Source organism: Dermochelys coriacea, chromosome 10 (genome assembly GCF_009764565.3).
Source record: "Dermochelys coriacea isolate rDerCor1 chromosome 10, rDerCor1.pri.v4, whole genome shotgun sequence".
Lineage (NCBI taxonomy): Eukaryota > Metazoa > Chordata > Testudines > Dermochelyidae > Dermochelys > Dermochelys coriacea.
Genome location: NC_050077.1, coordinates 49,415,982 through 49,442,708, shown reverse-complemented (window position 1 = coordinate 49,442,708; position 26,727 = coordinate 49,415,982). Strand labels below are relative to the sequence as shown.

Sequence of the window (26,727 nt, the reverse complement as noted above, 5' to 3'; positions counted from 1 at the left end):
TCAGATCTTTACTGCAGTCACTTTTTTATATGGGAGATTTTCACACTTAAGAATGGTGTTTGATATAAAAAATTCCCATAATAGTAGGAACCAATATTGGACTTCTGCCTTCCTGATTGAGCCTCTTTCTCTTACATCAATAAGATGCACTTGCCTTTTCCCATAACAGGTTTATATTAGTTAGAAACCCAAACTTTGTATTTTTAGTTAAATTCAAAAGAAGAGGGTCCCTCACTCCAATCCCTTATTGAGATCATTAGGAAGGACTCAGTCAAGAAAGGAGAAAATAAAATGGATTTCACAGGATAGGAAGTGGAGAGAAGGTACTGACACCTTTACTTCCCTCCTACCATCTTCTACCCTTACATATACTGTACATACACAGAATTTTTGTGTGGAAATCTTAAAAGCATAATTTCCATTCCAGGTGGAAATTAGATTGATTTGAAGTGTCCATTTCACCTAGAACTTACATTGATCTGCTAAAAGAAAAGGAGTACTTGTGGCACCTTAGAGACTAACAAATTTATTTGAGCATAAGCTTTTGTGAGCTACAGCTCACTTCATCGGATGCATTCAGTGGAAAATACAGTGGGGAGATTTATATACACACACAGAGAACATGAAATAATGGGTATTAACATACAAACTGTAAGGAGAGTTATCACTTAAAATGAGCTATTAACAGCAGGTCGGGAGGGTGGGATGAAGGAAGAAAACCTTTTGTGGTGATAATCAAGGTGGGCCATTTCCAGCAGTTGACAAGAACGTCTGAGGAACGGGGGGGGGGGATAGTTTTACTTTGTGTAATGACCCATCCACTCCCAGTCTCTATTCAAGCCTAAGTTAATTGTATCCAGCTTGCAAATTAATTCCAATTCAGCAGACTCTCATTGGATCTGTTTTTGAAGTTTTTTTGTTGAAGAATAGCCACTCTCAGGTCTGTAATCGAGTGACCAGAGAGATTGAAGTGTTCTCCGACTGGTTTTTGAACGTTATAATTCTTGACGTCTGATTTGTGTCCATTTATTCTTTTACGTAGAGACTATCCAGTTTGACCAATGTACATGGTAGAGGGGTATTGCTGGAACATGATGGCATATATCACATTGGTAGATGCGCAGGTGAAGGAGCCTCTGATAGTGTGGCTGATGTGATTAGGCCCTGATGTGATGGTGTCCCCTGAATAGATATGTGGACAGAGTTGGCAACGGGCTTTGTTGCAAGGATAGGTTCCTGGGTTAGTGGTTCTGTTGTGTGGTGTGTGGTTGCTGGTGAGTATTTGCTTCCGATTGGGGGGCTGTCTGTAAGCAAGGACTGTCCTGTCTCCCAAGATCTGTGAGAGTGATGGGTCATCTTTCAGGATAGGTTGTAGATCCTTGATGATGCGTTGGAGAGGTTTTAGTTGGGGGCTTAAGGTGATGGCTAGTGGCGTTCTGTTATTTTCTTTGTTGGGCCTGTCCTATAGGGAATTAACTGAATACTTACTTAAAGGAATCATAGGGTTAGAAAAAAGAAAAGGAGTACTTGTGGCACCTTAGAGACTAACAAATTTATTTGAGCATAAGCTTTCGTGAGCTACAGCTCACTTCATCGGATGCATCCGATGAAGTGAGCTGTAGCTCACGAAAGCTTATGCTCAAATAAATTTGTTAGTCTCTAAGGTGCTACAAGTACTCCTTTTCTTTTTGCGAATACAGACTAACACGGCTGCTACTCTGAAACCTGTCATAGGGTTAGAAGGGACTGCAAGGATCATCTAGTCTGCCAAGATGCAGGATTTGCTGGATTTGTTGCCAAGATGCAGGATCAGTATATGCACAACAAATGGCCTTCTTAGCATTCAAAATAATCTAATTTCTCCCCACTGATTGTAACTGTTCCTTCAAGCACCTGTTTGGTAGTGAGCACCTTGCATCCTGCTGCCCCTCCTTTTTTTTAAATAATATTGCCTTACTAAGTCAGTTACTGTAGAGCTTGGGAATTTTTCAGGTCTTTTCTTGTTGTCCTTGACCATCAAGATACCCTTTTAAAAAGCTGTAAAGTAGCCAGAGAGTTTAAATGTGACACTTAGCCTGGATCAGAGTCTCTCACTCCAATGTGGGGATTCTGTGGGTTTGTCTTCATTGCAGAGTTAACCCAGGTGATCAGCACCCAGGTCTGAGTGCCTGGGTATGAACAGCCACACTGCAAAGCTTTACCCAAGTCACTATGTCCTCACTAGGTTTCAGAGTGGTAGCCATGTTAATCTGTATTGGCCAAAAAACTGAGGCGTACTTGTGGCACCTTAGAGACTAACACATTTATTTGGGCATAAATAGCCTAAATAAAGCTTATGCCCAAATAAATGTGTTAGTCTCTAAAGTGCCACAAGTACTCCTCCGTTTTTTTGTGTGCTCACTAGTGCTGCATTCCACCATGTGTGTTGCTAGGACTTCTGGGGACATATTCCTTGGTTCTTTGTACTACAGTAAGGTGACCTGCTTCATGATTCTTTTCTATTGAATTGTTGGAAAACTTGTCTGTCCTTCTGGGCACATGGAGAGAATTGTGGGAAGGCACTGGAGGACTATTAGAATACTATCAGAGTATCAGATTTTTGCTTATGACTTCATTGCAAAGTGGATGGGTTATTCATCTGAGTAAAAACAGCACCTGGGCTCCGACCTACATCCACCCCCAGGGCACCCAACAGAGGAGCAGAGGGGAAACAGATTACTGTGAAAGCACCTCTGTACGCGGGTGAGAAATTTTTGTGGGTAGGTGTTGGGGCAAAACCAGAGTATGAGCCCTGGTAACTCTGCAGTGTAGGCATACTCTAAGGGTAGGAATGGAATTTTTCTCTTTCCATCAGGGTGAAACTTTTTCTGATAATTGTAGTGATTTCTTTTTCAGTGATCTTATATATGTTCTGCTAGGGGTGGGTATGAAATAAGCTTGTATTCATGAAGTTATTCCTCCACAATGCAACAAATATGTGCATAACAATACATTGTGAAAATATAGGAGTCAGGAGAGGAAGTGAAAACACCAACTCAAATTGAAATTGCAAGGAGGATTTAGGTAGGTAGGCAGAATGTTTTTTCCCACTAAGATGCCAACAGTCTTCAGTTCTGATTATAAATACCTGATTGATGGGACCAACCTGGGATAACCCAGTAATATAAGTTGGTAGCTTCATGTCATACAGTCAAATCTTTTAGGTCCAAATAATTCAAAAGATTAACCAGGATGCAGGATTAAATTGAGGCTGATGTGCTGTGTTGCTTTTAAGAACTGGCAGTTAAGTAATACTTACAAAGACAGATCATTAAATGGGCAGGACACTTGTGAGAAGTAATTCAAATGTTAATTTTGCTTCCACTTTCCTCTTCACAGAGGTATGGAGAACCTGATGGCTGGCTCATCTCTACCCCCACTGTTTGCAGATGATGATGGCTCAAAGGAGAGCAGTGATATGCCCACAACTGGGTAAGCAACTGCTGCTCTAAATTCAGCTCACAGATATTGTCTCTTTGCAGACTCTCCAGAGAAAGTACTCCTGATTGTACACTCTTGCTACTAGACTGATTGAGCGCCATTAATTTTCTCTTTCACATGTACTCTTCTGGTATTTGTAAAATCTTGCTTTCCAAGGACAGCCTTCTGGAGCGGGTCTGCAGATATGGTGATTGTTTTCTTTATTGTGCTCCAGTGGCACCACTGAATTTCTGTTAAAGATACATTCTTGATGAAGGGATGTCCAAGAACAGAACTGATAATTTAATACTCTTCCTATCTATCAAACAAATTGTCCTTATTTGCACAGGCTATAAAGCAGTGGCCCTGGCTTAAGTACTCAACGACAAAAGATTAGATTCTTTTTCAGGAATACTTTTTTTTTTTTTAAGCATGGTTGTGCTTTAACAGGTTTCTTTTCTATTCTTTAGACCTCCAAGGGGAAAATTCAGATCTAGCATAAGCAGGTGCAATTCTATGTAATTAAACATAGAGACACCTGCTTATACCAGGTCCGAACTTGGCCCCACATCTCTGGGCCTCAAGATTTGCTGACACGAAGTGTGGTGCATGTAGGAATCTTGACATGCTGTTAGGAGGGATTAAGGGAATGATCTTTCATCACCTTTCATTGAAAGTCCATGCACCACACTTGAAATTTTTCTTACTCTGTATTTGTTAGTAGATTGGAAGGTTGTGATGCCTAAAGTGGGTTAAAATCTGAGAAGTGACTGAAAATATCACTGTGGGGTTCTATAGGCATTCTCTCTCTCTGTGTGTATGCTTAGTGATAATAAACCATGTTTTGTTTTGTTTTTTCTAACTGCTGGCTCTGCAATCTCAACCTGAGATCTGAAAGTCAAGCCTGTCTCTTTCTTGGTTGTGTATCATTATCAGTAAACCTGGCCCAACCGATATGTATTTCAGAATAAGGTGCTGTAGAGGTGTACAGCTCTCTGTACATGAAAATTGCAGTTGGCACTTGGTTAACACGTCTGATGTTGCACAAACCAGAATAAGAATTAATCTTGCTTTGTTGTAGTTATGTTAGCTCTACATCGCTAACGGGAGAAAAAAGTAATACAATTTTTTTTGTCCATTGACTAAGCAGCTGTAGCTTTGAATATACACAGGGAGCAGATCTCAAAATTGTTCAGATCTATGAATGGTTTCATTAAGAACAGTGGTTAGAATGACCAGTGGATTGTTGCCCTAAAACAGCAAGTCCCCAAGATCCATGCAGAACTCTGGGGATCCACATAGATCATATACCTCCATATAGCTGCACTGTTGGCCTCCATACCACAAGCAGCCTGATTCCTTCAGGGTGCAGCCATCTGAAATGTCATCGACTGAAATGCCATCTTCAACATCTGTTGACTGAAGAATAACAGCCATTCAGGGGCCTAGTGGGAACTAATGATACTGGAGTCTGCTTCAGATATCCAGGTGTATCAACAGGAGACAATACTGCAAAGAGTTCCATCCCAAATCCCATGGAACCCCAATGGCACAGAACACTTATACAGAGCTATAGGAAATACATACAAGAAGGTGCAATCACTTGGAGGAGGATGAAGATAAGATTCTCTACTCTGTACCTTTTTTGTCAATCTGCTGGTGTTCCCCTGAACACGGCTGCAGGGTTCATGTGTTTTCATTCCTGCTCCCAACCTTCCTTCATATGACTGCATGTTTGATTATTCTTTGAAGCAGATAGTGTTTAGTTTTGTTTGTGTTTGACTTGTGTAAGCACAAGTTCCTCCAAAAGTTAGTTTTCTTAGGACTGTTTTGTCTCTATCAGGACCTAGAAGAGCTTTATCTAAATCCCTGGTAACTGCTGTAGACAGTGGCCTGGAAATCACATAGCCAGATGGAACATACAGCTGTCTGAGTTGCTGTTTTTGTAATGTCTCACCTTTTGTCTGGCCTCAAAGTTGCATAATATTTGCAACATCATTGCACAGTTCAGAGGAGCAGAGAGGAAGTAGATTACTGTGATAATGCCTGCGCTTTCTCACACAACTTGATTTTCCAGGTTAGCCCACTCTGAGGGGTCATACGGTGGAGGAGCTTCGCAGTCTGTGAACAACCCAGACTTTGTGGAGGACTTGTCAGAAATTCAGTTGCTGCAAAATGAGTCTTCTAATACAGCTGAAAGCAGCGAGCAGAGACTTGAAGAAGAGGTGAGCTGAAATACATAGTTAACACAAACGACTTACTGATTGAGAGAGCAAAGCATTGGCTCTCCTCCCCATCTGTCACTTTATCCAGTCAAGTTTTTTCTTGTAGGTTACCAGTTTTCATCAGTCCACCATATCCAGGAGGCTTTTTTCATATCTTTACTTTCTATAGCTATTTCTTCTCTGTTGCATAATCGCTTTCCTATAGTCAGGAAAATATAGCAGGCAGACCCTCCAAGAGTGATGTCTGTGACACTCCTTAGTTTAGCAAACCAAGATGACTATTTCATTGGTTTGCTTACCTTTCCTTCTTTCCTTTCTCTGGGGAAATGGTACAATCTAATGATTTGAGTAGGGGACCGAGACTCAGACCAGAGTGCTGTTCCCAGTTCTTTCCCTGATGTACTTTGTGACCTTGGACAATTCACAACCTCTCTGTGCTTCCATTTCCGTATCTGTAATATGGGGAGAATCACATTTATCCACCTCTATAAATGTTTTGAGATGCTCTAATGAAAGGTATAAGTGTTGCTAATGCTTCTTAGACTGGAGTTGTGTATCATCTTTACTGATATTGATGATTTAGAACATTGGCTCCCAAACTGGGGGGGCGTGAAGAAATTCCAAGGGGGCGCGAGGCTGCCCAGCCCTTGAGCTCCCAACCGGGGATGCTAGCCCCTGGCCCCTCCCCTCTTGTCCACCTTTCCCTGTAGTTATGCCACCGTGCGGGCAGCATGGCTTACACCCCCCCCCCCACCTCCCAGGCTTTTCAATAAGCCAGTCTTGCCAGTCAGAGCAGCCTGGTAAGGGGGGAGGGGGATGTTGGATAAGGGGCAGGAGGTTCTGGGCGGGGTGGTCAGGAGACGGGGAACAGGAGTGGTTGGATAGGCGTGGGAGTCCCGGGGGGGCCTGTCAGAGGTGGGGGTGTGGATAGGGGTCAGGGCAGTCGGGGACAAGGAGCGGGGGGGGTTGCATAAGGGGTGGGGTCCCGGGAGGGGGCGGTCAGGGAACAAGGAGCAGGGAGGGTTGGATGATGGTAAAGGAGAGGTGGGGGGGAGGGGCTGAGGGTTTCAGGAAAATTAAAATGGGGGCGTGATGCCGAAAAGTTTGGGAACCAATGCTTTAGAATGTTGAAGAACTGAAGCAAATGTTTGATGTCAAAGTGCTTTTACACAGACAGATTCTATGTCCACCCTTGAAAGCTATATTCAGTTTTGATGACCTCATCTCAAAAAAATTAAAACAGAAGTAGTGAACTGCCAAAGAAAGGCAATCGAAGTAATAAGAAGCCTCAAGGAGGGGAAACTTCCATTCCAGGAGAGATTAAAAGAATAAAAGAAGGCCTACATGTTAGCAGTATATAGCATAAGAATATAGCATTGTCCAGAGATTATTACAGAAACATGGAGTTCAAAGAACTCAAGCAAATCATTTAACTGCCCTGCTTCAGAGTTTCTCCACCTGTAGACTAGGGACAATACTTGACTGCTTCTGTAAAGCTCTTCAAATTTCTGATGAAAGGAGTTTTAAAAGTTCAAAGTAATTTATAATGATGTCCGTAACAACAGTGAGCATGGGAGGGAAAGTCCAGTTGTATTTCTACATTATTTACGTTTTTTACATTATTCTATGATACAGGAAGACTGGGAAACATAACATCCGAATGCAACAGATTAAAAGGGAAAATATTAGTTAATATACTGTATGGTAGATAACATGTGGAACTTTCTACAATAAGATACTGAGGCAAATAGCTTTGTAAATTTCCAAAAAGATTAGACCTTTCTGTTTAGAATAAGAATAACATCTGCAGTTATATTAATTAGGATGACAATTTCATGAGCATTTACTCCTCATGCTTCATGGCATAAAATAAGTATAAGCTGTGGTCAGGAAGAAATATCCCATGGCATAATATAGCACAATTGTCCAACTACACTGGTTTTGTTTGTTAGTTAGTTTTCCCACCCCCCTCCTTTTGAAGTAACTAGTATGTGTCACTACTGCAGGTAGGACAGTGAAGAAGATAAGTTCCGTTACAGCGTGTGTTATATTCCTAAATAAACGTTTTAGTGTCGTTCAGTTGTACAATCTCAGTGTGGTGATGCTGGTCTCAACTCACAGTGCTACAGCTAGAGAATCATACTGGGATGATGAAGATACCATCTTATTGTCCCATGGACCTGCAGTGATGTTACAAAATAATTTCTGATGATGAGGCTCGTTTGTCTGGCTTTGTTTACAGGAAGGTCACGATTAGACTAAAGTGAAGTTTGAACTTTACAGAGAAGATAAGTGAAGAAGCTTATATTGCAGCCACATGCACCTTATTAAAATGTTTGAGACATGAATATTTGTTCCTTCCAGGGGTAAAATTATTTATTTGATTTTTTTTTTCCCCCCCATTCAATCTGAATTTTCTTCTGTTTCATTTTGCAGCAAAGAACTAAACGAGGAGGCTGGTCCAAAGGGAGAAAGAGGAAGAAACCCCTTAGGGACAGCAATGCCCCAAAATCCCCCCTCACAGGGTATGTGCGATTCATGAATGAACGTAGGGAGCAGCTTCGAGCGAAGATGCCTGAAGTCCCTTTCCCAGAGATCACCAGGATGCTGGGCAATGAGTGGAGTAAGCTGCCTCCTGAGGAGAAACGGGTACCATTAACTTTCCTTTTCCTTGCTGGGGATTTGATTATTGTTTAATGGGAACACTATTGCTTACTGAGGAAGTTGATACCAGTATTTGGCCATGACAGGGTTTAGGAAGGTGTTTTTAGATGGGGTGCAAAGGCCCTTAAGGGGTAAAGGAAAGAACCCTCTTGGGACCAAAGTAGCTCTCCCTAGTCATTGCTGGTGGAAAATTTTATAGGCCCTATAAACAGTGCAAGGGTATATGCAGGACACGCGTGAGTCTTTCAGAAGAGGAAGATAGGGAGACCAGAAGGGATGGACAGCTCACAGCTAGCTGGGGTAGAGCTGTTTTTTTGACAACATATTTGTCCATTTTCAAGGTCTGCTAGCCATCTAAAGAAAGCATAGCTCTGTAATTGGTGCTAGTGAGAGTGTTTTGTTAATTTTACTCTCTATAAAAATCTGTCCCAGGAATCATAGAATCATAGAATATCAGGGTTGGAAGGGACCCCAGAAGGTCATCTAGTCCAACCCCCTGCTCAAAGCAGGACCAAGTCCCAGTTAAATCATCCCAGTCAGGGCTTTGTCAAGCCTGACCTTAAAAACCTCTAAGGAAGGAGATTCTACCACCTCCCTAGGTAATGCATTCCAGTGTTTCACCACCCTCTTAGTGAAAAAGTTTTTCCTAATATCCAATCTAAACCTCCCCCATTGCAACTTGAGACCATTACTCCTCGTTCTGTCATCTGCTACCATTGAGAACAGTCTAGAGCCATCCTCTTTGAAACCCCCTTTCAGGTAGTTGAAAGCAGCTATCAAATCCCCCCTCATTCTTCTCTTCTGCAGACTAAACAATCCCAGCTCCCTCAGCCTCTCCTCATAAGTCATGTGCTCTAGACCCCTAATCATTTTTGTTGCCCTTCGCTGTACTCTTTCCAATTTATCCACATCCTTCCTGTAGTGTGGGGCCCAAAACTGGACACAGTACTCCAGATGAGGCCTCACCAGTGTCGAATAGAGGGGAACGATCACGTCCCTCGATCTGCTCGCTATGCCCCTACTTATACATCCCAAAATGCCATTGGCCTTCTTGGCAACAAGGGCACACTGCTGACTCATATCCAGCTTCTCGTCCACTGTCACCCCTAGGTCCTTTTCCGCAGAACTGCTGCCGAGCCATTCGGTCCCTAGTCTGTAGCGGTGCATTGGATTCTTCCATCCTAAGTGCAGGACCCTGCATTTATCCTTATTGAACCTCATTAGATTTCTTTTGGCCCAATCCTCCAATTTGTCTAGGTCCTTCTGTATCCTATCCCTCCCCTCCAGCGTATCTACCACTCCTCCCAGTTTAGTATCATCCGCAAATTTGCTGAGAGTGCAATCCACACCATCCTCCAGGTCATTTATGAAGATATTGAACAAAACGGGCCCCAGGACCGACCCCTGGGGCACTCCACTTGACACCGGCTGCCAACTAGACATGGAGCCATTGATCACTACCCGTTGAGCCCGACAATCTAGCCAGCTTTCTACCCACCTTATAGTGCATTCATCCAGCCCATACTTCCTTAACTTGCTGACAAGAATGCTGTGGGAGACCGTGTCAAAAGCTTTGCTAAAGTCAAGAAACAATACATCCACTGCTTTCCCTTCATCCACAGAACCAGTAATCTCATCATAAAAGGCGATTAGATTAGTCAGGCATGACCTTCCCTTGGTGAATCCATGCTGACTGTTCCTGATCACTTTCCTCTCCTCTAAGTGCTTCAGGATTGATTCTTTGAGGACCTGCTCCATGATTTTTCCAGGGACTGAGGTGAGGCTGACCGGCCTGTAGTTCCCAGGATCCTCCTTCTTCCCTTTTTTAAAGATGGGCACTACATTAGCCTTTTTCCAGTCATCCGGGACTTCCCCCGTTCGCCACGAGTTTTCAAAGATAATGGCCAAGGGCTCTGCAATCACAGCCGCCAATTCCTTCAGCACTCTCGGATGCAATTCGTCCGGCCCCATGGACTTGTGCACGTCCAGCTTTTCTAAATAGTCCCTAACCACCTCTATCTCTACAGAGGGCTGGCCATCTCTTCCCCATTTTGTGTTGCCCAGCACAGCAGTCTGGGAGCTGACCTTGTTAGTGAAAACAGAGGCAAAAAAAGCATTGAGTACATTAGCTTTTTCCACATCCTCTGTCACTAGCTTGCCTCCCTCATTCAGTAAGGGGCCCACACTTTCCTTGGCTTTCTTCTTGTTGCCAACATACCTGAAGAAACCCTTCTTGTTACTCTTGACATCTCTTGCTAGCTGCAGCTCCAGGTGCGATTTGGCCCTCCTGATATCTTTCCTACATGCCCGAGCAATATTTTTATACTCTTCCCTGGTCATATGTCCAACCTTCCACTTCTTGTAAGCTTCTTTTTTATGTTTAAGATCCGCTAGGATTTCACCATTAAGCCAAGCTGGTCGCCTGCCATATTTACTATTCTTTCGACTCATCGGGATGGTTTGTCCCTGTAACCTCAACAGGGATTCCTTGAAATACAGCCAGCTCTCCTGGACTCCCTTCCCTTTCATGTTAGTCCCCCAGGGGATCCTGGCCATCTGTTCCCTGAGGGAGTCAAAGTCTGCTTTCCTGAAGTCCAGGGTCCGTATCCTGCTGCTTACCTTTCTTCCCTGCGTCAGGATCCTGAACTCAACCAACTCATGGTCACTGCCTCCCAGATTCCCATCCACTTTTGCTTCCCCCACTAATTCTACCCGGTTTGTGAGCAGCAGGTCAAGAAAAGCGCTCCCCCTAGTTGGCTCCCCTAGCACTTGCACCAGGAAATTGTCCCCTACGCTTTCCAAAAACTTCCTGGATTGTCTATGCACCGCTGTATTGCTCTCCCAGCAGATATCAGGAAAATTAAAGTCACCCATGAGAATCAGGGCATGCGATCTAGTAGCTTCCGTGAGTTGCCGGAAGAAAGCCTCATCCACCTGGTCTGGTGGTCTATAGCAGACTCCCACCATGACATCACTCTTGTTGCACACACTTCTAAACTTAATCCAGAGACACTCAGGTTTTTCCACAGTTTCGTACCGGAGCTCTGAGCAGTCATACTGCTCCCTTACATACAGTGCTACTCCCCCACCTTTTCTGCCCTGCCTGTCCTTCCTGAACAGTTTATAACCATCCATGACTGTACTCCAGTCATGTGAGTTATCCCACCAAGTCTCTGTTATTCCAATCACGTCATAATTCCTTGACATCACCAGGACCTCCAGTTCTCCCTGCTTGTTTCCAAGGCTTTGTGCATTTGTATATAAGCACTTGAGATAACCTGTTGATCGCCCCTCATTCCCAGTATGAGGCAGGAGCCCTCCCCTCACAGACCTTCCTGCCTGTGCTTCCTCCCGGTATCCCGCTTTCCCACTTACCTCAGGGCTTTGGTCTCCTTCCCCCGGTGAACCTAGTTTAAAGCCCTCCTCACTAGGTTAGCCAGCCTGCTGGCAAAGATGTTCTTCCCTCTCTTCGTAAGATGGAGCCCGTCTCTGCCCAGCACTCCTCCTTCATGGAACACCATCCCATGGTCAAAGAATCCAAAGCCTTCTCTCCGACACCACCTGCGTAGCCATTCGTTGACCTCCACGATTCGACGGTCCCTTCCCAGGCCTTTTCCTTCCACAGGGAGGATGGACGAGAACACCACTTGCGCCTCCAACTCCTTTATCCTTCTTCCCAGAGCCACGTAGTCCGCAGTGATCCGCTCAAGGTCATTCTTGGCAGTATCATTGGTGCCCACGTGGAGAAGCAGGAAGGGGTAGCGATCCGAGGGCTTGATGAGTCTCGGCAGTCTCTCCGTCACATCACGAATCTTAGCCCCTGGCAAGCAGCAGACTTCTCGGTTTTCCGAGATGAGAATTTGTTTTTCTTTCAATCAGAATATGGTGTATCTCTCTTCATCAGTTTACCTGGGCCTTCTGCACTATACCTCATATGTGAATTATGGCAATGGCCAGCTTGATCTGTTCCTTTACTTCCTTCCACTGGAGCAGATGCCAGCATCACTACTAAATTTGTACTATTTGCAGCTGATTTCTTAACCGTAGTTAAGATTGCATGACAGAGTTCAGTTTAACAGAAGCTTTAAACCTTTATTTTGTAAATATCTCATTGCAATAACAAAAACATAGACTATAAACGTTGGGTACCGTTTGAATTTTTCATGTTTTTTTGATGAAAAATGAATTGATACAAAGAGAATAAGAGCTTTGGGGTTTTTTTGTAATGAAATGTCTCATTTTTTTTCTTTGTACCTTTTTTGCAAGAAATCTAAAACATTCTGTCCTTTGTCTACATTGTTGCTCCTCATGTGCAGATTCCTAGAATATCAGTTACACATTGATAGTGTTTGTCTGTACAGCATTTGATAACATTTTAACCATAATAGAAAATGTGCGTCAAGGTCAACTTGCTGAATTTGATGACAAATCTGCTGCAGAATGATATTGCCATCACTCACTTCTAGGGGCAAAAAACAAAAAAAAGATACTCCCTTAACAAATAACTCTGTAGCCTAAGGAAGGCTGGGAAAGAGGAGACCAAGTGTTCAAGTCTTTCCTCTTTTAACTGCTGTTTAAATTCCTGTGGAATTCACTGGACTACCCTTATTATTGAGTCAGGTCCTGAATCCAAACCTAGAAGACAGGGAAGGGCTGCTGAACAATCTCTCCCCCAATCCCCCCGCGGTCCCCTCCCAATCCCATTTTTAAGAAACAAGTTAGCAGTTAAGTTAACACTCCAGGCCCGGTACCCAGGTCTCCAACATGACAAACCCCACTCTTATGCACTGCATCACTCTGCCTTTCAGTGTGACTAAATTAGGTTTTGGATCTCCTAGCTTTAACCGCTATAAACCACATTCCTCTTCCAGAGTCAGGAATCAAATCCAGAATTCCTGATCAACAGTATTCTACTGCTGACTAGAGAGTACTTGTATAATTCAGTGGAAAAGCAATGTTTCAAGTCTCTCTCCATTGTCTGGTCTCCAAAGAGACAAGAAATTACTCCTGTCAATCAAATGACAACAGTCTAGCTATGGATCTTTCTCCCCATATCAGGGGAGCTATGTACTAAGGTACATCAAAGCTGTATAAAAATAACTAGAAAACTGGCAAACAAAAACTGCATTTAGTGGCAGAGAGGGTTGCAGCAGGACACATTCCATCCACCCAAAACCATAAAAGGGTGGCTATAAGAAGTTTAAGGAGTAAGACTTGTGGATTTCTTTCCACCTTCAGATTGCCTACAACATTGTCAATAGTTCACTCTAATGCTCCATAAGGCTTTCATTTCCATCTCCAACTGATACTCAGAAGTAATATGTACTCGAGTGTCATCAAACTTGCAAAACCTTAATAGTGACCTCAACAGTGTTAAGGCAAAATAACGTCTCAAATGCATGGAATGTGTGTACAGATGTACTAATCTGTTGATATAATGGATATAAAAGCATATGAGGTCATTGTTGTGGTTTTGCCCGAGTAATACGAATAAGTTTGCATAATACTGCATGATATATACTTGTATGGGGGGAAAAATCTTAAGCATATTGTACTGAAACATGATAGCAGGGAAGGGAGCCTTTTGGTGAAAGGGTCCTGTTAATTCCCATATTGTGTTATGGCTATTCTTTAAGTGGTTTGCAGTCCAGCAGTTTCCTTATATTGTTCAAGAGTTCCCTGCATTAAGCAGATGTATGAAAATGCTTCAAGATTATTTCTTAAAAAATAGACTGAAATATCACTAAGGCTTAAACTGACAGATCCCTCTTGGTTCTATTCTCTCTGTAAACTATTCTCTCATAGTAGCTACGTCTGTCTCCCCTATCAGATGAGAGGACAAGATATTGTGTTGCAGCATGGTATCGGCCTTTCTCCTAGGGGTCTGAAGGTGAGAAAACACAGTACTCTGCTCCAGGAGACTGACACACCTTAGCAACAATCTGAGCCCCTAAGGGTGATCCACAACGAGAGCTTCCGGTTCAACAGCACATAGTGCCGGCCACAAATATCCAGTTCATAAATATTTTCTGACTATGTGAAGATAGCACTTGGCTGCATTGAGTAGCCGAGTAGCAAGTCACCTCAGCATCTAAGTAAACTATTGTAATCGGTCTAGTCGAGAAGTAAGTTTAATAGGATGTTGATTTGGATAAAATATGTTGTTATTCTGGAGTGCTTTTCTCTCTGTTTTTATCCTTTCTCAGGTTTCTGTGTTCTGAATCTCTCAGGCATTCTCACTCATTTTTCTCCAGTCCTTTCCTGTTTATCTAGGTAAGATGATCATGTGCCTGATTGTTTGGGTTTTTTCCTGAAGGACTCTGTTTTCTTGTTGCAGCGCTACCTTGATGAAGCAGATAGAGATAAGGAACGGTACATGCGGGAACTGGAGCAGTACCAGAAGACAGAGGCCTACAAAGTCTTTAGCAGGAAAGCACAGGACAGGCAGAAAGGCAAATCACACCGGCAAGGTATTAAACCGTAACAAAAATAGTGCCTTACAAGTATCATGAAAACTCTGGCCATGTTCGGAAGAGAGGATACTGGGCTAGATGGACCATTGGTCTGACCCAGCATGGCAACTCTGTTAGCTAGAGTAATAATAAATATCCAGGCATATAGTCAACTATCAAGTGTCAAACACTTTTTTTTTTTTAAAGCCTGTGACCGTTACACTGCTTAGAACTTACTCCTCTGTGTTTGCCTAGACCAGTGTGTATGCAGAGTGATTAGGTTTATGTAGACATTACTGTGCCTTGTGACAAGTACATTAGAAAAACCTAAGGTAGATGGAGCCCTTATAATATAACTAGGCAGCTGTGCTTTTCAGTTGTACAGCTAACTTTCTCCTTCAGTTCTCTTTCATTCCAAGAAGAAAAGGAGTAGTTGTGGCACCTTAGAGACTAACAAATTTATTAGAGCATAAGCTTTCGTGAGCTACAGCTCACTTCATCGGATGCATTTGGTGGAAAAAACAGAGGGGAGATTTATATACACACACAGAGAACATGAAACAATGGGTTTATCATACACACTGTAAGGAGAGTGGTCACTTAAGATAAGCCATCACCAGCAGCAGGGGAGAGAAAGGAGGAAAACCTTTCATGGTGACAAGCAAGGTAGGCTAATTCCAGCAGTTAACAAGAATATCTGAGGAACAGTGTGGGGTGGGGGGGAGAAATACCATGGGGAAATAGTTTTACTTTGTGTAATGACTCATCCATTCCCAGTCTCTATTCAAGCCTAAGTTAATTGTATCCAGTTTGCAAATTAATTCCAATTCAGCAGTCTCTCGTTGGAGTCTGTTTTTGAAGCTTTTTTGTTGAAGGATAGCTACTCTTAGGTCTGTGATCGAGTGACCAGAGAGATTGAAGTGTTCTCCAACTGGTTTTTGAATGTTATAATTCTTGACGTCTGATTTGTGTGCATTCATTCTTTTACGTAGAGACTGTCCAGTTTGGCCAATGTACATGGCAGAGGGGCATTGCTGGCACATGATGGCATATATCACATTGGTAGATGCGCAGGTGAACGAGCCTCTGATAGTGTGGCTGATGTGATTAGGCCCTATGATGGTATCCCCTGAATAGATATGTGGACAGAGTTGGCAACGGGCTTTGTTGCAAGGATAGGTTCCTGGGTTAGTGGTTCTGTTGTGTGGTGTGTGGTTGCTGGTGAGTATTTGCTTCCGATTGGGGGGCTGTCTGTAAGCAAGGACTGGCCTGTCTCCCAAGATCTGTGAGAATGATGGGTCGTCCTTCAGGATAGGTTGTAGATCCTTGATGATGCGTTGGAGAGGTTTTAGTTGGGGGCTGAAGGTGATGGCTAGTGGCATTCTGTTATTTTTTTTGTTGGGCCTGTCGTGTAGTAGGTGACTTCTGGGTACTCTTCTGGCTCTGTCAATCTGTTTCTTCACTTCAGCACATGGGTATTGTAGTTGTAGGAATGCATGATAGAGATCTTGTAGGTGTTTGTCTCTGTCTGAGGGGTTGGAGCAAATGCGGTTATATCGTAGAGCTTGGCTGTAGACAATGGATCGTGTGGTATGATCTGGATGAAAGCTAGAGGCATGTAGGTAGGAATAGCGGTCAGTAGGTTTCCGATATAGGGTGGTGTTTATGTGACCATCGCTTATTATTTGGTGGAAAAAAACTTCCACCAAATGCATCCGATGAAGTGAGCTGTAGCTCACGAAAGCTTATGCTCTAATAAATTTGTTAGTCTCTAAGGTGCCACAAGTACTCCTTTTCTTTTTGCGAATACAGACTAACACGGCTGCTATTCTGAAACCTTTCATTCCAAGATCATCTTATCTTTTTGTTTATTTCAGATGGAACACGACAGACTGCCCACGACCATGAGGTAATACCTTACTTTCTTCTACATAGCAAGCGACAGGACCACAGCTGGTGAAAATTGCCACTGAAGTCAATGGAGTTATGACAGTTTACACCAGCTTAGGGTCTGCCCTAGATATAGATTTATGCAAATTTCTCACCCTTTCAATACAGTTTTTTTGGGGTCTTGTGCGTAGATGATCCCCATGGCCAGAGAATCAAAAGTGAATAGCAATTGAGTAATTTATGTGCTGTTTTCGATGCTTTCTGCTAAATCGGAAGCTAGTCCATGCAGATAACTTGTATCTGAAACAAATTGGAAATGGAATTTAGGGTTTGTTTTTAAAAGGGCTGAGGCCCAGCTTCTCCTTTTGTAGGTGTAATTTGCATTGCAAAACGTACACCTGTGATTTGGAACTTCAGAACAAATTCTGAGTGTACGTCAGAATAATTGTCTTTTACGTACTTGAGGTGTATGTGTAATTCAATTTCAGGTGCAAAATTGCAGGTGAAAATTTTGGAAGCAGAAAAGCCTGCAAATGGGAAACTGTTCTTTTGAAAATTTGGCATGTAATGTCTAGGACTGGGGTGCGCAAACTACGGCCTGCAGGCTGGATGTGACCCATCAGGACTTTGGATCTGGCCTGCAGGATTGCCACCTCCATTGTGCCGCAGGCCCTGTGCTGCTCCAGAAAGCGGCCAGCACCACATCCCTGCAGCCCAAAGGGGAGGGGCAAAGGGCTTTGCATGCTACCCTTGCCTGCAGGCACCGCCCCCCGCAGTTTCCATTGTCTGGGAACGGGGAACCGCGGCCAATGGGAGCTTCAGGTGAGGGTAGCACGCAGCGCCCTCTGCCCCCAGGGGTCATAGGGATGTGCTGCCGGCCGTTTCTGGTAGTGGCGCGGAGCCAGGGCAGGCAGGGAGCCTGTCTTAGTCCCACTGTGCACTGCTGCCACCCTGGAACTGCTCGAGGTAAACGGCGCCGGGCCGGAGCCCGCACCCCAACCCACTGCTCTGAGCCCCGTGCCGCACCCTGCACCTGAATCCCCAACCTTGAGCCCCTGCCGCACCCCACACCCCTCCTGCGCCCCAACCCCTTGCCCTGAGCCCCTTCCTGCACACCACACCCCTTCCCACACCCCGCATTCCCTCCCGCACCCCAACCCCGTGTCCCAGCTCTACATTCATGGCCCTGCATGCAATTTCCACACCCAGATGTGGCGCTTGGGCCAAAAATTTGCCCACCCCTGGTCTAGGACATCTTTATGGCCAGCTTGAGACATAGACCGATCATGCACAAATAAGTCGCACCTCTGTGTTATTGTTCCAGTGCACCAACCACCATGTGATTTTTTCCAAGGTAAGGGAGGGGAATGGCCAAGTTGGTGGGAGACCTGTTGTAACACCTGTTAGCATACCAAGTAAGTGAAGAGTAATGAAAAATGCTGCCTTGCTGTAACAAGACTCTAGATTCCCTGATGTTAAACAGACACAAAACCTTCTGTATCCTGGTTGACAACAAAGTTATCCCTCTTTCTGAAGTGCTGTAATTGTCAATCTTTTAATAGAACCAAACACAACAAGGGCCATTTTACATAGTGGCCCAGGCCAGGTGCTTCCTTCACAGTCACCAAACTGTAGCAAGCAAATAGGAAAAAAACAAGCAGATGAATCATCCCCTTTTTCTATATGGGCAAGAGACTTTCCTGCCAATGCTCTTCCTCTGTGAGCTCCCAGCCAGCCCCCTTTTCAGGGAAAGTCATCAGTTTCGGTGCCCCTTGGTGGGTTTATTGGAAGGATGACTGGGATGGTCACTTGCCAAGCCACTGCAACTTTTTAATTTCTGCTGCTCCTGTCTACTTTAACGGTAATACATTTCATTTCCAGGGAGCAGCTTTGGTTGGATGCTTTCAGCTCAGATGCATTCTCCCACTGACCTGCAAAGCCAAGTATTCCCTATCAGACAAACCTTTAGAAATAGATGGACTCTTAGGATGTCTAATATGCAGTGCCTAAATCTGCATGCCACGTGGGAGTTGACTTTTTATTAGTAACCCCCACAAAACAGTGTAACCCTGTCCCAGTCACTAATACAATACTTGTACAAAACACACAACACACATAAGTTTTAATAGAATTTGCATGAAGTATAATAATGGCCATTTAACTTAGGTTACATAAATATATTATTTAACAGCAGTGTTCACGTGACAAGTCACTTCAAAAATTCAAAAAGGCTTAATTCTTATCCTTCAATATATGTAATATGACTACTGAAAGATCATCATTATCTAAATGCACTCATGGAAGAGAGTTGACCTCCTGCACATCCCTATTGCGTTCTTATACTCCATCCGAGCAGGGACTGTTCATGTGGAGCTAGGAACTCCGCCGGGTAGACACCCTGTTTTGAAAGTTTCCTCTCCCCTCCCCTTCAGGATTTTCTGCCTTTTTATATATGCAAAACTCTGTACATAAGTTACATAATAAATACTCACAACACTTCTCTAAGGGTACGTCTACACTTACAGTGATGTGCAGAATACAGACACTGCATGCCTAGCTATCACTACTATAAATAGCAATGTAGACAGTGAGGCACTGCTTAGGCGAATAGATTACAGACATGCCAGAATCTTAGGGGGTATAACCTATATGTGAGCAGTGCTTCCCATATCTACACTGCTATTTTTAGCAATGTAGTATTCCTCTGCCTCCCCACTGCTAGAGCCTTCCACTGCAACTTGTAGCTATACATCACACAGTCCGCCTTTCACTGCAGCGTGTAGCTATGCATACCCTATACACCACTGCAAGCGTACACAAGGCCTAATGTAGGTAAGTAGTGTAATTGCCATTTACAAAGGAGGAAACTGGCACAGAAAGGCTAAGTGACTTGTCCAAGATTGCACAACAAGACACCATTAGGTTTAAGATCTCAGGAGCTCCTGGATCCCTGTCCTATTCTTCTTCCTCTAGTTACCATTGCTTGCTGTTGTGATAGTTCTATGACCATCAGAGAGGATCTGCTAAATTATCTCTTGCAAAAATTTGGGAGCACCTCTGGGTCAAGGAAGCTTTTCCTCAGTGGTAATAGTTTAGCTACCATAGACAATGTTGGTATCACTTTAGCATTTAAACATAGTGCATGTGCATAGCAATGACCTTCAAAATGTATAGCAAAGGACAAAAAATGAAGTAAATTTTGAATTAATCACAATAAAGTATATAGATTAATCTTCACATAAATCCCATATTCATGAATTTTTATGTGGAATATTACACATGATGAACAGTGACTACTGTGAACTTTATTCTTGGTTTAAAATAACTGAGATTTTGTGTTTATATTCTCAATATTTCACACTAATCAAAAGTGACCTTACCAACCTCAAATGTAACAAGACTTTCTACAGTGGTGTTGTTTTCCCTTCCCTTGTCACATTGCACTGTTTGTGTGGCCTGTCATGACACTCTTATGTGCTTCTGTTTTCTTTTGCCCACAAGTACCTCTCTTCTCTCTGTGTTCTCTGTGTTCTTCTCTTTCCCTGCTCTTCTGCTTCACCTTTTCTGAAATTGTTGGAACCAGAATAACCTCAGCTTCGTGCAGCTGATTAGAAAAATATGCCTCCTTACTGACACGGCTTCCATTAAGTGACGAATCCACTCTAAGGAGAGGAGGGCCTGCTTGATGATGTCTATAAGGTAGAGTACAGTGCAGGGCAAATGGCCTGACAGAGTAGTGGAGCACAACAAAAATTGTCTACCAAATAGGGAGTATTCATTATAATACAGAGGACTTGAGAGGTACGCATATGACCATAACAGGGAAGATATCATTCAAAAAGACCTCTCTTCTCCCTTCTTTCTCCCCTTCCCCACATACCCTCAATCTTCTATCCCTATTCAGAATTTCAAGTCCAGTGTGTCTCTGAAGCCTCTAACGCCAACGCCAGTTTAACAGCCCAATGAATAATTTTCCAGGCTGACATTCTGGAAATGTCTCCTTCTCATTTAAGGACAAAGATAGAAACAATAAAATTTTTGTTTCTCTTTTAATTTATGAGAAATGAGAAAACGACACTCAGCCTGAACATATTAAGCCTTTTCAATGAAGGGGTAATCAAATCCTTATGATTTTAATCCCCTGGGCAAGCCTCAGAATGGCTTAAGTATATCTGAGCCCCCAAGAGGATCCTTTACATGCTGGGTAATGTACTTGGTAATGGAAGAGTGCTGATGGGTTTTCATTACCAGTCTTCCGTTAAGTAGAGTTTCTCTGTTGCCTTTCGGAGACTGAGCAATTTCACCTAATTGCTTTAATGTTTTTTATTTTGTACCTGAAGAATCTCTACCCTGGGGCACTATATATAATGTCTGTAATACCCTTCAGTCTGTAGGAGCCATTACTGGTCCATGCCAATGCCTCCAGCACACAGCTAGTGGTATCAAGCATGAATTGCCTAGGCTGGTAGAGCAAAAAGCACTCGGAGGGCAAGCTGCATAATTGCCAGCGTTCCTTGGAGTGTGTTATTGCTGAGACTCTGGAGTTCTAGATGAAATTAGTTTGTGGTTGTCTCGAGGCATTAAGATCAGATGGGTACATTGCCAGGCTTGTTGCTGTACATGACTCCTCATTTTCTGAATACACATCCTGAGATTTTTTATTTTTTTTCTGCAGTAACCTGCACCAGAATTGGGCAGATAATGGGTGCAATAAAGAAAGCCACTGTGACATTTTTGAAGCTCTTCAGGTCCTTAGAAAATCAGAACTTTTTTTTTTCTTTTGCTCTCAGTCTTGAGTACAAGCCCACTTTGTGTAGCATATGAGCTTTGTGCTCTCTTGTTGAATCTAGGGCTTCCCAGCTGTAATTTTACCACATTATGAAACTCAGCTTTACTTTTTTTAAAAAGAAAGTAAAAAATAAATAAACCAACTCTGACAGTTTACTCAGGTAAACACTTGGAAGGTTTTTGAAGTTCCATCTAGCCAGGTCTATCTTGGCTGACTGCCAAATGGCACTCGCCTCACCCCAGTCTAGCCCCTTTATGAGCCAGACACCAATATGAAACACTAAGTTTAGCTGCCAGAATTCCCTGATAGGTTGTTAACCACTTAGTTTTTCTGCTGGGTACCAAATCTGTTTGACATTTCATTTAAAGCCCAAGGTGTTCAAATATAAAAGACCATAGCAGTGGCAGAAGCAGGAGAGAGGCATTTTATTTCAGGCTTTAAACATGGTTTTGAAGGAATGATTTCTTGGTGCATTTTACCAGCCAAGATGTTTTAGAGGTTTGAGAACCTTCTGCTTTCAGTAGCAATTTCTCTAATGCTTATCTTTGTTCCTATATTCAGCAGCAGTTTGATTATAGTTGCCCCAATTTATCAAACAAGAAAGCTCGGTTGTGTCTTTGACATCATCAATATATACTTTGAAAACAAACATTTATTCATATTACTTTTGACTTGTAGAAATTATGACTGAGGCATCACTAAAAATATGAACTTTAAACTACTTTTTAGAAAACCCTAAAGAAAAAATTGCCTTCATAATAACTCTTCAGGGTTGCATTTTGTCTGTCTTCTTTGGCATTTTTCTGTAAATAAATAAATCTTCCAATTATATTGCACCTTTTATCTCTGAGGATTTTAAAATGATTTGCATACTTACTAGACACAAAAATCGTAAATTGGGATCGCTTCATTTACAACTGAAATGTAGTCATCTCTTTGGTAGGCTGTGACAGCTATTTAACTGTACAGAACAACACCACTACACCACATTTCCAGAAAGAAAGTGAAGACTACCTTCTGCAAAAAAAACTGCAAGGGAATTTTAGAATGTAATTATCTGAGTTTAATTTGACCAGGGTACCAGGTGCTGATATCACTACACTTGTGAAAACTACTAGATTTTTGATCCCAGGTGGTCATGTTCCTTGTTTTAATTCTATTTTAAAAGACAACAGTCTCATTTGTTGTGTTGTACAACATTGCACACTAGAGTTGAGTGAATAATGGATTTTTTTTGGTTTGTTGGCAATTCCGAAAAATTTGTTTTGGGTTGAACCAAACCCCAAATTTGTTGAAATATATGATTAATCAAAAACTCAAAAATTTCAAGTGGGATCAAAATGAAACGTGTTTGTTTTGCCCTGAAGAGGAGAAGGAGAAGGCAGCCTCCCTTATAACTTTTAGTTCAGTGGTCAGGGCACCTATCTGGGATGTGGTTAGGGAATTCACAAGTGATACGAGAGGGCTGTGGGTTCAATTCCCCCATCTGCCTGATGTGGGAAAGGGATTTGAACTATTCATTGTCATTATGAATGACTATGGATTGCCACTGTGTATGACAATGAATAGTCATTGGGACAGGGACAGAAAGCGAGAATAACTCTACAGCCTGATACTTGGAACACTCACCTGGGATGTGGGAGGGCCAGGTTAAAGTCTTGGCTTCGGTGACTATTTATTTAAAAACAATGGAAGAACTTCATCAGGAGATGCTGAGAAAGACCCATCCTAGAATATCCCATAGCCAAGTGGAGAGGGCACTCTCCTGCAATGGGGGAAACCCATGTTCAAATTCCTTCTCCACACCAGGCAGAGGGAGGAATTGAACCAAGCACTCTCACATCACTAACAAATACCCTAACCACTAGACTAAAGGTTAGAAAAGTGCCTTTTGCCACTGCCACCTCCTCTCCCTTTCCCTGTTTTGTGATTCTAGTCCTCCTCTGCTTTTATCACAATGCCGGTAATCAAAATGAAAAATTTTGGATTGCTTCGAAATCAAACATTTCGTTTTGACATTTCTGAACCATTTCATTTTTTCCCCAGTTCATTTGAAACTGTTTGGTGAACTTGACACAGATTCACAAATATTTTGTGTCAACTGAAACTGCATTTTTTGGTGAATAAACTGTTCACCAAAATAATGTGCCTAGCTCCACCACACACATTATCAGCACTTAATAAATAATAATGACATCTCGATCAGTACACTCCCTGCTGGACCCAAGCTGAGGAATTGGTTCAGCACTATTCAGTATTATAGTTTCTGTTCACTTTTCACCTCCCTCCACATCCCTCTAGTAAAACGCCAAATCTGGGGATATAATAACTAGAAGCTAGAAATCTGTACAAACACTGTCTAGTCTGTTGCCACATCCTTTATATACTCATACGCAACCTCCCAAGGCGCAGTCACATCATTATTACACACAATTAACTAATTGAGGTGAGGGTGCAGTTACATACTATCATTCCGTCTAGCAGAAAAAGCAGTCCTTGGACCACAAAAGATGACCTTCAGCAAATATTGTTGCAAATAGTATTCAGCTTAGTGTTGTCTCCCACTTGCCTTCTCTGTTCACAGTCTTAGGATCTCTCGATGCTTCTATTCTGTGCTCAGGCAGGACAGTAAAACTTACTGGAGTCCTAATCTTGGAACTGTCAGCACACAGCACTTCAGAGGTCAGGATTTTGTACGTTTTGCTTTGCTGCTCACCTGCCAACAGTGTGTTGTTAAGAGAGTTAGGGGCAACCTCCAACATACACCCTTAATACCCCTAATGTACACCTGATTGACAACATTGTGCGTTTGAGGTGGTGGGATGGGAATTATCCCCCAGGTCAGGGTTCCTGCAGCAGTCCTGATAGCTCCTGTGCCCATAATCTGGGAGAAAACAATCAATGCCCTATACAGTTGTGGATTTATGAACCTTGCCCTTGCAGAGCTTGGCTTTGCAGCATGCAAAGGGTAGAAACCTGAATGACTGAAGACACTTCCACAATGATGGAGATCTGCATGAGTTCCACTGTAATCAGGTACCCAGAAGAGTGCCAGGGAGCAGATGTTTGTTTTTTAAAAAGCACACACAAACACCCTTCCCTTTTCCTCTCTCTCCCCCCAGAAAATGAAAAACAAGCCTCCTCACGCTTGCTAGTCATAAGCAATATTTCCCTTTGTCAATTTGCAAAAATTCTATACCATTGTGTCTGTCTATTTTCACTCATGGTAAAAAACTGTCTGAATAATAGTCTGCTTGGCAAAGATATGGCTCATTTAACGTATTGTGTAGCTCCTGTATTTATTTCTGAGGCAGAATATGTCACCTCTGCACCTTCTGCAATCCCTAACAGACAGAAACAAGGAACTGTGAGACCCACCGCAAGATTCTCCCTTTTCTTTTCTCAGCTCCTTTCCCTGTTCTCTCACTAACGGCTGGTTATCTTGGCATTGATGGTCAAAAACAGAGCTGTGAAACTTATCATAACTATCATCTACTTTACCTGCCATCTTGTCTTACTGTAGAGGCTTGTTCTGAAGTATGGTAATTTAGAGAGGTGGATGAATTCACGAGAATAGCTATGAAAGTATTGAACCCTTGTGTAATGTGCAGTTTCATTAAGGCAAAAAAATTAGGTGGCAGGTCATATGAACTATCTGAACCATGAGATCTATATTTGTCAAACACCTACGTCCCTTATATCTCTCAAACGCCTTTCTAGGAATGGGAGTCCCTGTCATCTCCAGTTCAGTGCTTGATTTGCCCAATAGCTTCTTTAGAGAAAGGGGCTTCCTGGAATCATCTCCATCCTTCTTCTCGTTTTCTTGATAGATCTGTCACTTCTTTTATTAGCAGTTGAGAATTATCAGTATTTAACTGTCTGTCACTTTCTATCTGCAGAAAGAAGCAGACACAAAGGAGAGGTCTGTTTTTGATATCCCAATCTTCACAGAAGAGTTCCTGAATCACAGCAAAGGTGAATTAAATTCATGCAGTGTTTTCACCAGCCCTGCCACAGGGATGTCAGCCTGGCTGAGATGGGAGAAAGTGCTTTACGTAAAGAGTGAAGTCAGGTGGCTCAGTGTGTTAGTAAGGTTACAGTATCTCTTAGGACTATAATGGATGAGCAGACAGCTACTCCAGGCCTTCCCTCTTCCAACAGATTCTCTGTGGAGAATGGTGCTGGTGTACAAGCTGTAGGCAAGCTCATATGAATGCTATTTCCCCAGTCTTTCCTAGCTGCAGTTGCTGTGTTAGAATGAGGAAATATTTGAAATTTGTTGAGCGGATAATGTGGGCTAGTTAGCAACATTTTAATTTGTAGCCACAGAAGTTAGACAAGAGAAAGTCTCTTTGGGCCAACTAGTCTATGACCCCAGCCAAAATTGTTCTACAATATATTCTCCATTGCTATAGGGTTTGATTTTATATTCATAGATTCATATGTCTCAAGTGATGGGTTTCTGCCAGTTCCCTTGGGAGAAATAGCACTGGTTTTTTAATCATCCTCCGCTGAGTGGACATCCCTGAACATTCTGCTTCACCATCCACAGGACTACTTTCTACAGTTATTTCATACCTTTTTTGGGTGTGTTCACAGCACGGGAAGCAGAGCTGCGCCAGCTGCGTAAATCCAACATGGAGTTTGAGGAGAGGAACGCTGCACTGCAGAAGCACGTGGAGAGTATGCGCACTGCTGTGGAGAAGTTGGAGGTGGATGTGATCCAGGAGCGCAGCCGGAACACAGTGTTGCAGCAGCATCTGGAGACTTTACGGCAAGCACTCACCAGCAGCTTTGCCGGAGTGCCACTACCAGGTAATCCCCATTTCTTTATGGGGCTTCTCTACCACTGCTTAAGTCCAACTTCTTTTAGTTGTATGTCACTGGTTCCTGTGAATTTACTTTCTGTGGCCTGGTTTAGTAATTCTAGGCTGCAGGTCTGGTTTTAAACTTTCCCTGTGCTGCAAGTTAGAGCCTGACAGTGGATGCGGGATGAGGACTAGAGTTAATGGCACTGTCTCCCAGTTTTGTAACTTTTTAATACAATTACTCTCTTTATTGGGGGGGTTTTCTTCTCTTTTTTTGTGGGGGGAGGCTGTTAGTCCCAGAGGGTCATTTACAGGTGCAGACAAAGAGAACAGTACCCTTGCCATATGATCACTTTGGCCCTGATCCTCACAGTTATTTAGGCTCCTAAATTCCACTGAAATCAATGGAAGTTAGGCACCAAATACCTTTGAGGATCTGG

General features: G+C 42.9%; 1 protein-coding gene across 5 annotated transcripts in view; it reads left to right on the top strand.

Moving 5' to 3' along the window:
- Positions 1-26,727, top strand: part of HMG20A (high mobility group 20A) — a 74,327-nt gene that overhangs the window by 38,994 nt on the left and 8,606 nt on the right. For all 5 annotated transcript variants that reach the window (XR_006274933.1, XM_038417925.2, XM_038417924.2 and 2 more), the window contains 7 exons: positions 3,379-3,471; positions 5,537-5,684; positions 8,121-8,333; positions 14,686-14,818; positions 16,678-16,709; positions 25,379-25,454; positions 26,079-26,294. Coding sequence is in view for 4 of the 5 variants with exons in the window: in XM_038417925.2 (XP_038273853.2) it covers positions 3,379-3,471; positions 5,537-5,684; positions 8,121-8,333; positions 14,686-14,818; positions 16,678-16,709; positions 25,379-25,454; positions 26,079-26,294 (911 nt within the window). In the remaining variant the exon portion in view is untranslated. The remainder of the gene's footprint in view (positions 1-3,378; positions 3,472-5,536; positions 5,685-8,120; positions 8,334-14,685; positions 14,819-16,677; positions 16,710-25,378; positions 25,455-26,078; positions 26,295-26,727) is intronic.